The 14409-nt window shown below is 37.4% G+C and overlaps 1 protein-coding gene across 5 annotated transcripts in view; it reads left to right on the top strand.

Moving 5' to 3' along the window:
• TMLHE (trimethyllysine hydroxylase, epsilon) overlaps nt 1-14409 on the top strand; it is a 104702-nt gene that overhangs the window by 12135 nt on the left and 78158 nt on the right. For all 5 annotated transcript variants that reach the window (XM_053891263.1, XM_053891262.1, XM_053891266.1 and 2 more), the window contains one exon: nt 4918-5108. In XM_053891263.1, coding sequence (XP_053747238.1) covers nt 4928-5108 — 181 coding nt within the window. In that variant the 5' untranslated portion in view covers nt 4918-4927. The remainder of the gene's footprint in view (nt 1-4917; nt 5109-14409) is intronic.

Below are 14409 nucleotides of genomic sequence, written 5' to 3' on the forward strand. Positions count from 1 at the left end.
CAAAAGACAACAGATGGAGATATATTAATAACAGACAAAGTTGAAGGTTTTTTTTCTAGGAAAGAGTATAGCCACCCCATTTTCAGAGCTCCCCTCATTAGGGGTCTTTCCATAGCCACCTGGGATCCTGTTCAGTGGCAGTTTACTGAAGCCACCCTCAACAAGCAGACCTACCTGGGATGTATCTTGGTTTCTTCATCAAATGTCAATGCTACTGAGGATTTGAACCAATCTGACACACTACATCTATAAAAGTACCGGTACCCAGAACACATGGTAACAGGATCTCTGTGTTGCCTAAATCCAAAGATTGAATTAATGTGGAAATCTCAGGCTCTAAAGTCAGTTAGTGAAGAAATGCTCAAAGTTGACTTTAAGGTAGGAATATTTACTAGACACAGAGAGATTTTGTAATGTCCTTTTTATGCACACAGAAAAATAGATGCACACAGAAAAAAATAATCCTGGGCCATAAAGTAAGTCTCAAAAACTTGAAACAATTACCGTCATTTATACTAGCTGTTTGTTTGTTTGCTTGCTTTCGTTCACTTCAGAGTGAAATGAAGTTAGAATATAATAATGAAAAATCTAGAGGGGTGCCTGGGTGGCTCAGTCGGTTAACCGTCCAACTTCAGCTCAGGTCATGATCTCGCAGTTCATGGGTTCGAGCCGCACATCAGGCTCTGTGCTGACAGCTCAGAGCCTGGAGCCCTCTTCAGATTCTGTCTCCCTCTCTCTCTGCCCCTCCCTGTCTTGCACTCTGTCTCTCTCTTCCTCAAAATAAATAAACATTAAAAAAAAACTAGAAAATCTCCCTAAAATATGTAGTATACTTCTAAATAACCTGTTGGTCAAATTTTAAAAATCACAACGTAAATTAGAAAATATTTAAATGAACTGAAAAATGGAACATTGCGCATTAAATCCATGGCAGGGAGGATTTTTATGGCAGTCAAAAAGTGAAATTAATCTGCATGATCCTATACTGATGGTACATGTCATTATACATATGCAAACCCATAAAATGTAGACCACCAAGAGTGAACCCTAATGTAAACTATTGACTTTGGGTGATACAGATGTGTCAATTATAGGTTCATCAGTTATAACAAATGTACCACTCTGATGGGGATGTTGATAATAAGGGTGCAGCCTATGCATGTCTGGGGAAATCTCTGTATCTTTCCCTCAATTTTGCTGTGAACCTAAGACTTCTCTAAAGAAATAAAATCTTAATTTAAAAAATGTTCAGTGGGCAAAAGATCTGAACAGATACTTGGCCAAAGAAGATATACAAATAGCAATTAAGACTATGAAAAGATGCACAACATCATATATAATTGGGGAAATGCAAATTAAAATAATGAGGTGTCATGCACAACCATTAGAATAGCTAAATTTAAAAAACTGACGGTGCACCTGGGTGGTTCAGTTGGTTGAGTGTCCAATTTTAGCTCAGGTCATGATCTCACAGTTCATGAGTTTGAACCCTGCATTGGGTTCTCTGCTGTCAGCACAGAGCCTTCTTCGGATCCTCTGTCACCCTCTCTCTTTGTCCCTCCCCTGCTCACACCCTCTCTCTCAAAAATAAACTCTTTTTTAAAAAAAGAGTGCTATGGATGGGTCACATGCTAAATCTATATTTGACATTATAAGAAACTGAAACTGTCATCCAAAGTAGCTAGACTGTTTTGCATTCCACCAGCAATGAATCAGAACTCCTGTTCCTCCATATCCTTGTTATAACTTGGTATTGTCACTTTTTTATTTATTTCTTTAATTAATTAATTTTTGAGAGAGAGAGAGAGAGAGAGAGAGAGAGAGACAGCATGAACAAGTGGGAGGGGCAGAGATAAAGGGAAAGAGATAATCCCAAGCCAACTCTGTGCTGCCAGCGCAAAGCCTGAAGTGGGGCTCAGCACCATGGAACCGTGAGACTTGAGCCAAAACCAAGAGTCGGATGCTTAACCAACTGAGCCACCCAGGCACCCCCCCATGAATTGCACTCTTAAGTATTTGCCGAAGTGATCTGAAAACTATAAAATGCAAAATGTATTTTTGTATGTGAGAATAGAAGGTGTGGAGACTTCACATGCGTGTGATCTGGAATTTGGTTCTCCAAACTGTTGATTGTTGATTGTTGACGAATGGGAATGACAAATATTGAAGACAGGAGGTTTCACTTTTTATTTTCTTCTATATTTATGGGTTGTTTAGACTTTTTTTTCTTTTTACACGTGAGCAAATTTTATTTTGTAAGTAAATACAAAACAATGAAACACTTCTTCAAATAATATAGATCACGTGGAGTCCTCCTGGTTTTACCAGGCATAGTTAACTGCTTTCTCTTTTGCAGTTTTTCACTGTATTCTGTGTTTAAAAATGTCATAAGTAGCAGTAGTTATCACCCTATATTTGTCTTTCTTCCCCACTAGATTGTGAGCTTCTTGAATGGTGGCCGAGATTGCTGACTTATTTATGTTTCTCTTCCCAGTGCTTAAGAAAGTACCTGCTAGGGGTGCCTGAGTGGATCAGTCAAGCGTCTGACTTCACCTCAGGTCATGATCTCACAGTTTGTGACTTCAAGCCCCGCATCGGGCTCTGTGCTGACAGCTCGGAGCCTGGACCTGCTTCGGATTCTGTGTCTCCCTCTCTCTCTGCCCCTTCCCCGCTCATGCTCTCTCTCTCTTAAAAATAAATAAACATTTAAAAAAATGTGAATATATATATATATATATATAGAGAGAGAGAGAGAGAGAGAAAGAGAGAGAGAGAGAGAGAACCTGTTATACACATGCTCAGTAATATTTGTTGAGTGAAATAATGAAGAAAGGAATACATATACTTGCTTAAGAGTGGTTTTCTGGGGCAGCAATCCAATGTAAAGGGAGAAGAGTATTCGATTAAGAATTAGTGTCAACTAGGGGTGGCTCAGTGTGTTAAGAATCCAACTCTTGGTTTCAGCAGGTCATGATCTCACGGTTTGTGAGATCAAGCCCCGTATCGGGCTCTATGCTGATAATGTAGAGCTTGCTTGAGATTCCCTCTCTCCCTCTCTCTCTGCTCCCCCCACCACCAAACACATCTCTCTTGCTGTCAAAATAAATAAACTTAAAAAAAAGAACTGAGCACTAAACCAGGGGTTGGAAAAATTGTACTTTGAAGGACCAAATAGCAAATATTGTAGACTTTACAGGCTACATATGGTCTTGGCCTCATATTATTTTTTGTTCTTGTTTACAACCTTTTATTTTTTATTTATTTTTGAGAGAGAGGGAGTGAGCATGAGCAAGGGAGAGGGGTGGAGGGGGAGAGAGAGAATCTTAACCAGGCCCCACAGTCAGCATGGGGCCTGACATGGGGCTTGATTTCATGATCCTGTTATCATGACTTGACCTGAAGTCAAGAGTCAGATGCTCAAGTTACTGAGCCACCCAGGAACCCCTACAATCCTTTAAAAATATAAAATCCATTCTTAGCTTGTGGGACATATAAAACTAGGCATGGACTATAATTTGCCAGCCTCTGTAGGTAGGAGGTTGAGAAACAAGAGACAGTAGAGAACATAAATGTAACCAAGACACCAGCAGAGGCCTTGCCATGCTCTGCTCCTTGCTTACACCCATAAAATATCAATAAATTTGACTTTAGTTCCTCATTTCCTAGCCTGTCATCAGAATATGCCCAAGTCATCACCCCAAGTCATCAGAATATGCAGTTACATCTCTAGCTATGGCCTTTGTGTTTATCATTGATGTCGTCCCACATCAACGTGACATTCAGTTCCTTCCTCAGCCTACACCACACACACACACACACACACACACACACACACGCGCGCGCGCACACACACACGCACACACACACGCACATACCACTGAGAGCAATCATTCTATGGGTTTAGTGACCTTAAGGGGTTATTGAAAAGGTTCACATCAAGCACCATACAGCTTCTCTGTAGTTGGATGGCTTTCTCCCTCTTTTCTCACAGAACAAATGAATTCTTTTAAAGGTATTATGCAAATGAAGTTTTTTTTATTAATCTTTCTGAAACCATGACACTCAGGGAGTCACCAACTCTAAGCAGGTATGTCAAGGTAGTTTTACCAACAGATATATTTTATCCCTAACAATAATCATTATAAAAATGATAATGATAATGATAATATGGGACAGACACAATTCTAAGTACTTTTGTCTTTATATTAGACAAATTAAATAAGTATTATTATTATTATCCTCATTTTACAAAACAGGAAACCAGAGTGACTGAGAGTTTAAGTAACTTGCCCACAATCATGCATAATCAGTGGGAAAAAAAAGTTTCAAGAAGTCAGGTGAGAGTGATTAATAAATAGTGTCACAAGTGGAGAGGGCCAAAAGGATTAGACCTGTAAAGCAATTCTTCTATGTGGTGGTAACGTTAAAATTACTGAATTTCGGGAGTGCCTGGGTGGCTCAGTCGGTTAAGTGTCAGACTTCAGCTCAGGTCATGATCTTGCGGCTTGTGATTTCGAGCCCCACATCAGGCTCTGTGCTGGCAGCTAAGAGCCTGGAGCCTGCTTCAGATTCTGTGTCTCCCTCTCTGCCCTTCCCTCGTTTGCACTATGTCTCTCTCTCTCAAAAATAAATAAACATTTAAAAAATTTGTTTAATCAGTGAATTTTTAAAGAACGATTTCAGTTAAATAGTATGTTAGAAGCAAGATTACAAGACATACAAAAAGACTATGTAGTGAGAAAATGGAAGTAATGGTTATAGACCACTTGTGCTTAGCTTTTCAGAATTTTTCCTTTGTTTAATCCTGAATTGAGATAATTAAATCTATTCTTTCATATAGTTACATCTGTAGTGTTATTCCTACAGCTTCATAAAGGTTATTTAATACTGTTACTAACTCTGTCTTCTCACTGTCAGATTTTCTAAGATGTGGTGCTGCAGGCTGTCCCATCTACACGGCAGGCTCCAGAACCTGCTGAGCAGAGGAGTCACATGCTCAGCCTTCCAACAGCCCAACTTCAAAAGCTTGTTTCCATTAGCCATCCGTTGGCACCATACGGCCTCCAACTCTCTGAACTGTGCTTGGCAGCAACACGAAGATCATTTTGGTAAGATATATGGAGACAGATACTTCATTTTTTTTAAGTTTTATTTTCATTCCAGTCAGTTAACATATAGTGTAATATTAGTTTCAGGTGTAGAATTGATTCGACACTTCCATACAACACCTGGTGCACATGACAACAAGTGCACTCCTTAATGCCCATCACCTGTTCAACCCATCTCCCCATCCACCTCCCCTCTGGGAACCATCAGTTTGTTCCCTATAGTAAAGTCTGTTTCTTGGGTTGACTCTATTTTTTTTCCCTTTGCTTGTTTGTTTTATTTCTTAAATTGCACATGAGTGAAAGCATATGGTATTTGCCTTTCTGTGACTGACTTATTTTGCTTAGAATAATGTACACTCTAGCTCCATCCACATCGTTGCAAATGGCAAGATTTCATTCTGTTTGATCGCCAAGTGGCATTCCACTGGATGTATCTCACAGAAATGAAATGTAACATCTTACCCATGTTTGAGTGTATAGTTCGTGTTAACTATATTCACATTGTTGTTCAATATCAGATACTTCTCATGTGGACTGAAAATATTTTCTGTGCAGTTGTAAGGGCCTCTAGCCATTTATTTCCAAGATTATCCTACAGGTTGCAAGAAAGACAAGAATAATATACAGCAACAGTATAATCTCATCCTAGCAAAAGAGAAGGGAACATTGCTCTACTCCAGTCCCACTCTGTCTCTCTCTCTCTCATATAATGGAAAAATAAAATAAAAGAAAGCCTCAGTATATAGGGAATAGGGTTTCAAAGGCATAGACTGGGAATGCTACAGCCAGGTAAGGTATTAGGTGGCAGAGGGGAAAAAAGCTTTACCCTATTAGTTTCCTAACACTGCTATAACAAATTACCATAAACTAGTTGGCTTAAAACAACAGAAATCTGGGGAGCCTGGGTGGCTCTGTCAGTTGAACATTTGACTTCGGCTAAGGTCATGATCTCACAGTTCATGAGTTTGAGCCCCTTGCCAGGCTCGGTACTGAGAGTGCAGAGGCTACTTGGGATTCTCTGTCTCTCCTCTCTCTTTGCTCCTCCCCACTCGTGCTTTCTCTGTCTCAAAATAAATAACTTTTTTAAAAAGTTAAACAACAAAAAGAGACATTTATTTTTTCAGAGTTCTAGAAGATAGAAGCCTGAAACCAAGGCAGGTAGGGATATATTCCCTCCAAAGACTCTAAGAAAGAACTCTTGCCTCCTCAACATTCTGGTAGTTGCTGACAATCCCTGGTGTTCCTTGACTTATGGCAACATCACTTTACTCTCTGCCTGTCATCACATGGCTTCTTCCCTGTGTGTCCTCTGTGTCTTCAAATATCTCTCCTTATAAGGGTACCAGCTGTGGGATTTAGGGTCAATAGTGTAATATGACCTAGTACCATATGACCTCATCATATCTTGATCATCTTCAAAGACCCTATTTCCAAATAAAGTCTCATTCACAGGAGCTAGAAATTACGGGTTCAACATCTTTTGGGGGAATACTGTTCAACCTATAACCCTGAAAAGGGACAAAAACAATTGTGAAGGCTATACCCAAAGACATAGGCCCACTGTTTACTCCAAAGACTGAGACTTAATCCAAATATTAGATAGTGCCCTTCTCCTCCATACTCCATACTTCTCCTCCATACATTATACATTATGCATTATGCATTATAACCTGATAATAAGGCCCCAGTTAAAATAACAGTGGATTATAGCTGGGAGAGCTGCAACAGACAGGCAGTTTCTGAGGTACAGCACAAAGAGAAGGGCCAAGGCCAAGAAGAGAGACAAAAACAAGGTCACTAGAGGAATTCAATGCCTTTGGTACCCATAGAGACAAAAACATCAGCTCTAGCCCCTCTCTTGGCCAGATTGGTATAAATACTCACCTTAAAGTCCTATTTACCTCAGCAGCTACTGCTTTATACAACGCATGTGCCTTTCAACAACAACAAAATTACAAAGCATGCTAAAAGGCAACCAATAACAATTTGAAGAGACAAAGCACAATGAGAACTAGACTCACATGTGACACAGGTGTGGAAATTATCAGTCAGGAAATTAATGGCTAATATGTTAAGGACTCTAATGGATAATGGAGATGGGAGACAAAATGAAAGACCAGATGGATAATGTCAGCAGAGTGATGAAAAATATAAGAAAGAATTTTTAAAATCAAAATCATAGCAACAGAATTGAAGGATGACATTAATGGGTTCATCAGTAGACTTGACATATTCAAAGATATAATCAGTAGATGTAAAAAATAGGTCAGTAGAAATTACCCATACTGAAATACAAGAGAGAGAGAGAGAGAGACAGACAGGGAGAAGAGACAAAAACATACAGTATTCACACACTGTGGGACGATACTAAGGGATGGAGAAAGAAGCACCATGCAAATGATAATCAAACAAATAGTAGCTATATTTCAGACAATATATATATTTTTTTTTTTTTTTTTTTTTTTTTTTTTTTTATAACCGAACATGTTTTATTGCACAACTGATAACATGCTCACACAATGAAGACACTAAGATACTTTGAACTATTCAACGTGCCCAAGACTAAATGCCAGCATTTGTTTTTATAGTTTTTGTAATCTCACCTGCTAAGACCCTTATCTTCATAAAACCACTGAGTTCCTGAATAAATATTGTGCCACAGATTTAAATCTTCTGGGGGATTTGATGCAAGTGGTTGCTGGATTTTACGTCTGAGAAGCTCATATCTCAAATCAGGTCCGTTTGGTCTGGATGGTGGCTGCCATGAAATCCCAACATATGATTCACTTAGTGGAATCGCCAACAACGGGTTAATGCCCTGAGGTAGGGTGGGGTGGGTGGTAACATGGGTAGGTAAACTCTCTGTGCACCCTCCTAGGTACCCGTTACCTCCTGAACAAGCCACAATGGTGACAGAATAATTAGTGAAGGGAATCAGATGAGTAATTACTTGACTTAACACTGAGGAAGTAACATTGGTTATTGTGATGTGAGGGTCGGGCATGCGGACCTACAGAGCAAGGAAGATTATTATTGATAAAAAGGCACATGACATAGTGATAAAGGGATCAGTTCTTTAAGAGAACATGTAACCGTTTTAAAAATGTAGAACCTAACAAGAGACCATCAAAGTACATAAAGCAAACACTGATATAAAATTAGAAATAAACAAATCCACAATTGTCCTTGGAAATGTTAAAACCTCCTTCTTCACCGTTATTGATAGATTAAGCAGCCAGAAAATCAGTAAGGATATAAATAACCTGAATGGCACTATCAACCAACTTGACCTAATTGACATTTATAGAACAGTCCATCCAGGAAAAGTAAAGTACATGTTGTTCTGAAATGTAAATGAAACATCCACCAAGACAGACCACATTCTGGGCCATAAAAAAGCTCAACAAATTTGAAAGAATCTAAAAGCATAGATTATGTACTCTGATCATAATGGAATCAACTAGAAATCAATAACAAAAAGATAGAAGTCTCTAATATTTGGAAATTAAGCTGTATTCCAAAAAATATATAGGTATAAAGTCTCAAAGTTAAAAATATTTTGAACTAAATGAAAATGAATATAGAACTTATCAAAATTTATGGTAAGCAGCTAAAGCAGTGGTTGGAGGGAAATATGTAGCAATAAATGTATATATTAGAAAAGAATAAAGGTCAAAAATCAATAACCTATACTTCTACATTAGGAAATTGGATAAGGAAGAGCAAATTAAACCTAAAGCAAACAAAAGGAAGGAAATAGTAAAAATTAGAGCAGAAATCCATGATATAGAAAATGGGGAGAAAAAAACAAGAATTTCAATAAACCCAAATAAAACTGTTTATTTGAAAATATCAATAAAACATTTAAGCCTCTAGCCAGACTAACCAAGAAAAGAAGGGAAGAGAGAAAGATTACCAATGTCAAGAATTTTTATCACTGATCCTACAGATACTAAAAGGACAACAAGAGGAATACCAGAAACAACATTATGCCCATAGATTTGATAATTCAGATGAAATGGACCAGTTCCTACAAATACACTACTATGGACTGAATTGTTCCCTCCCACCAAAATTCATGTTGAAGCCCTAACTCCCCATATTACTGTATTAGAAAGATGGTCTTTAAGGAGGTGATTAAATGACATGATGAGGATAGAACCCTGGCCCAAATGCACTATCCTTATAAAAGAGGAAGAGTAGTGATATTTTCCAGTGATATCTCCCTACCCACCGCCCCCCCAGCCTTCTTTCTCTCATGAGGATGTAGTAAGAAGGTAGCCATCTATATAAACCAGGAAGAGAGCTGTCACCAGGAACCAAATCAGTTGGTGCCTTGATCCTGGACTTCTAGCCTCAAGAACCATTAGAAAATAAACTTACATTGTTTAAGCCAACCAGTCTATGCATTTTGTTATGGCGACCTGAGCAGACACAAAATACCAAAACTTAAGAAAAATTACATAACTTGAATAGTCCCAAATCTTTTAAAGAAATAGTAATAAAAAAAAAACTTTCAAAAAAGAAAACACTTGGCCAAGATGGTTTCACTCATGAATTCTACCAAACATTTCAGAAAGAAATATCACCAATTCTATACATTCTCCTTCAGAAAATAGAAGAATAAAGGACATTTCACAACTTATTTGAGGTCATCATTACCCTAATACCAAAGTTAGACAAAGACAGTAAAAAAAAGAAAAACTATAGATGAGTATTTCATGAACATAAACATAAAAATCATGCCAGAATATTAACAAATCAAATCCAATGATATATAAAAAGGATCAAGGCCAGCTAGGATTCATCCCAGGAATACAAGGCTCTTTCAACATTAAAAAAAAATCAGTGTAATCCACCATATGAATAGGCTAAGAAACACTATATGATCATCTCATTAGGTTCAGAAAAACAGTTTAACAAAACTCAATACCCATTTATTATAAAAGCTAAACAAATTGGTAATAGAAAGGAACTTTCTTAACCCAATAAAGGACATATATGAAAAACATACAACGAACATCATACTTAATGTCAAGAGATTGAATTCTTTCCTCCTAAGATCAGGTATAAGAGAAGGATATCCTTTTCTCACCACTTGTATTCAACATTGTTTTGGAAATCCTAACTAGTGCAATAAAGCAAGAAAAATAAAGACATGCATATTAGAAAGGAAGAAATAAAACTTTTTTTTTGCAAATGATATGATTATCTATGTAGAAATCCCCAAAGGATCTACAAAAAAATCATGAGAGTAAGTTTAATGAAGTTGCATAATACAAGGTTCATATACAAAAGTCATTTGTTTTCCTATAACAACAACTGCAATTTGAAATTAAGAAAGCAATACCATTTATAATAGCACCAAAAAATAAGTACTTAGTTTAAATAGTTCAATATTTTAGAATCTGTATTCAGGAAACTGTGGAACACTGATGGAAGAAATGAAAGAATGAAATCACTGGAAAGGCATTCCATGATCATGGATTAGAAGACTCAATATTGTTAAGATGAGAATTCTCAATATGATCTATAGATTCAATGCAATCCCACTCAAGCTTTTTTATAGATATCAACAAACTGGTTATAAAATGTATGTGGAAAGGCAAAGGTACCAGACTGGCCAATAGAATTCTGAAGAAAAAGTCAAAGGACTCAAACTACCTGATTTTAGGACTTACTGTAAAGCTATAATAATCAAGACAGTGTGGTGTTGGCAAAAGGATAGATACACAGATTAGTGGAACAAGATGGAGAAAACCCAGAAATAGATCCATGCAAATATGGTCAACTCATTTTTGACAAAAATACAAAGCCAATTCTATGAATATTTTTTTTCCAAAAAGTGGTGCTGGAACAATTAGATATCCATGTGCAAACAAAACAAAACAAATCAAATCAAATCAAAATGCTGACACTTACCTCATACTTGGTGTAACTATTAACTCAAAGTTGATTATGGGTCTAAATGTAAAATGCAAAACTATAAAAGTTGTGTAAGAAAACAGAACAAAGTATTACCTTTGATTAAACAGAGTTCTTAGATACAACTTTAAAAGTATAACCCATTAAGGGAAAAATGATAAATTGGCCTCTATCAAAATTCAAAACATTTTTTCTCTGGCAGACACTTTTAAGAGAATGAAAAGAAAAGCCACAGACTTGGAGATAATTTTTGCAAACCACATATCTGAGTAAAGACTTGCATGCAGAATATATAAAGACCTCTTAAACTTAGTAAGAAAACAACCCACTTTTTAAAAGGGTGGGAAGATCTTGGGGCACCTGGGTGGCTCAGTCGGTTAAGTGTCTGACTTTGGCTCAGGTCATGATCTCATGATTCGGGAGTTCAAGCACCATATCAGGCTCTATGCTGACAGCTCAGAGCCTGGAGCCTGCTTCAGATTCTGTGTTTCCTTCTCTTTCTGCTCCTCCCCCACTCACAGTCTGTCTATCTCTCTCCCAAAAATAAATAAACATTAAATTTAAAAAAATAAAAGGGTGGGAAGATATGAACAGGCATTTCATTAAAGAGGATGTAAGTATGGTAAATAAACATGTGAAAAGATGCTCAACATCATTTTCTTTATGTAAATGCAAATTAAAGCCAAAACGAGATATCATGCACACATACTGGAATAACTAACCCCCCCCCCAATAAAAAGCTGACAGTACTAAATGCTGGTAAGGGTGCAGAGCAACAGAAAGTCCTATACATTGCTGGTGATTATACAGAAATGGTATGTCCACTCTGGAAGACAGTTTGGCAGTTTCCTCTAAAATTAAACCCCGCACGTGAATAACAGCTTTATTCATAATTGTCAAAAGTGGGAAGCTGCCAAGATATCCTTCCAAAGGTTGATTAATAAACCGTAGTACATCCATACAATGGAATACTGTTCAACAATAAAAGGTAATGAGCTATTAATTCACACAATTAATGAGCTATTAATTCACACAACAGCATGAATCATAAATGCATTCTGCTACATGAAAGAAGCCTGACCATTAAAGGCTACATACCGTATGATTTCATTCATATAACATTCTGTTAAAGGCAAAACTATAGGGACAGAAAACAAATCAGTGGTTGCCAGGGGGTTGGGAGGAGATAGTGTAATACGGGATATTTTTAGGCCGGTAGAAACAATCTGTATGGAAATATAGTAGCAATAACTACATTGGAAAAAAAAAACCTATAGAACTTTATAGCAAAAAGTGAAAGTATACAAATTTAAATGTATACAAATTTTAGAAAATCAACCAGGAAGTCAGATCTGAGGATGGAATACATCCTGTGATAAATGAATCCAACTGTATTATAAATACGTAACTATTGAAGGGAATGGACGGAAAGGTGGTGGCCTATATAATGTTGGAAAACAGTGCTTTGACTGGAAACCGTAAGGCTAAAGACAAAAGGAGCTATACACAAACACTATACTCTAGTTTTTAAAGTTGTTTCTTATATGAAAACAGATTTACAATTCTAAAACTGCTGTATATGTATCAGGATTAAACACATAAGAGCATGGCAGACAGTGAGAACCAGGTTTCTCAGCATCAGAGAGTGGTTACAAATAAACACAGGGGAAATGCTAGAATGAATCGTGTGGTTCTGGATTAGAGTTGGAGATATCAATATGAACTCATGTATAGCTTAATATAGATACAGGTGGATACATGCAGAAATCATTATAGATGTTTTTTCACATAGATAGTGTATTTCCTAGCTCTGTCCATTGCGAGAGCCTAGAAGCAGTGATACCTCAGTAGCAGTGAGTGCATTCAGTGACCAGATCTTGATTTCTAATGCTGTTCTCCAATAAAAGGAACCAAGCCTCCTGGGTGAAATGACTTATTCTAGGGCTTGGTCAGGGAAAATACAAGATAAACCTGGAGAAACTTGAAGTGCCAGAAAATAAGGAAGTGCTAAAAAAAAATGAAACGATGTTAAAGGGACACAGGAGCCAACTAAAAGAGTTGCCAATGGCCGAAGCTGGAACAATTTGAGCAAGAAAATAAATAATATATATTGGATTCTAACCCGAGATAAAAAATAAATATCCATGAGTCCATGTTGATATAAACAAATGATCGAATAAATGGGGAGAGTAGAGACAAATCTCCCATACAGGAGAATTTCAAATAGTTTATGTAGTCGTTTCTCCTCCTCCCACTATGGAGGGCAATCTTAACTCCCCAGTCCTAGCATGTAGGCTGCATTTAGTGATTTGCTGCCAAAGAATAGAATATGGAAGGAGAAGGAGTAACTCTAAGTAGGGAATCTGGCAAGCTCTATCTTGGCCTGGTGTTAAAGGATAACACCATCAGTAATAAGTCCTATTACTAGCATGTACCATTGATATGATGTGTTGAAAAGGGCACTTCACTTGTGTAGCCATTCTCCCAAAAACCTATACTATAGGTTATACTATAACCCCACTTCAACCATGAGAAAATCATCATACAAACCCAAATTGGGGAGCACTCTAATAACAAAATCCCTCTCAAAATTGTCAGGGTCATCAAAAACAAGGAAAGTCACAGCCCAGAGAAGCCTAAAGAGACATGATTAAGTGTACGGTGGGACCTAGATGGGATTCTGGAATAGAAAAAGGACATTAGGGGGAAACTAACAAAATTCAAATAAAGTATGGGATTTTTGTTAATAAATTGTGTATCAATATTTATTCATTAGTTGTGGCAAATTTACCAAACTAATATAAGATATTCATAATAGAGGAAACTGGGTAAGGACTTTATCGGAACTGTTTGTACCTTTTCTGTAAATCTAAAACCATTCTAAAACTTAAAACAAGTTTAGTAAGAGGAAATTGGAGAAGGTAGTGGAAACATCAAGCCATAAGTTTCACTATGAAAGGGAATATGATTGAGGTGGGGTGGTAATGGGAGGGGTACACAGAGTGAAGGGGAACATCGTTTTAAGATGGTGGGATATTACAACATGTTTGCTGATGAGAAGGATCCAGTAGGGAGGGAAACTTTGATAATGCAAAGAAGGGGGTGGAGCAATTTCAGAAGTGTAGTACCTGTGTGGGAGAGAAGAGATAGGGTCTAATTCCTAAATGCAAGTGTTAGCCTTAGTTAAGTGCACAGATGTCTCAACCATAGTAACAGGAAGGAAGGTAGAATATATGTGCACAGGTGCAGGTAAGTGGGCAGATGTGGAAGGAATATGAGTTTGTGGAGATTCTCTTCTAATTGCTTCCATATTCCCTTTGAAGGAGTAAGCAAAGTTATCAGTTGAAAATGGGAAGGGAGAGGCGGTGCTAGCAGT

Source organism: Panthera pardus, unplaced genomic scaffold (genome assembly GCF_024362965.1).
Source record: "Panthera pardus isolate Hobbes unplaced genomic scaffold, ASM2436296v1 HiC_scaffold_27, whole genome shotgun sequence".
NCBI lineage: Eukaryota > Metazoa > Chordata > Mammalia > Carnivora > Felidae > Panthera > Panthera pardus.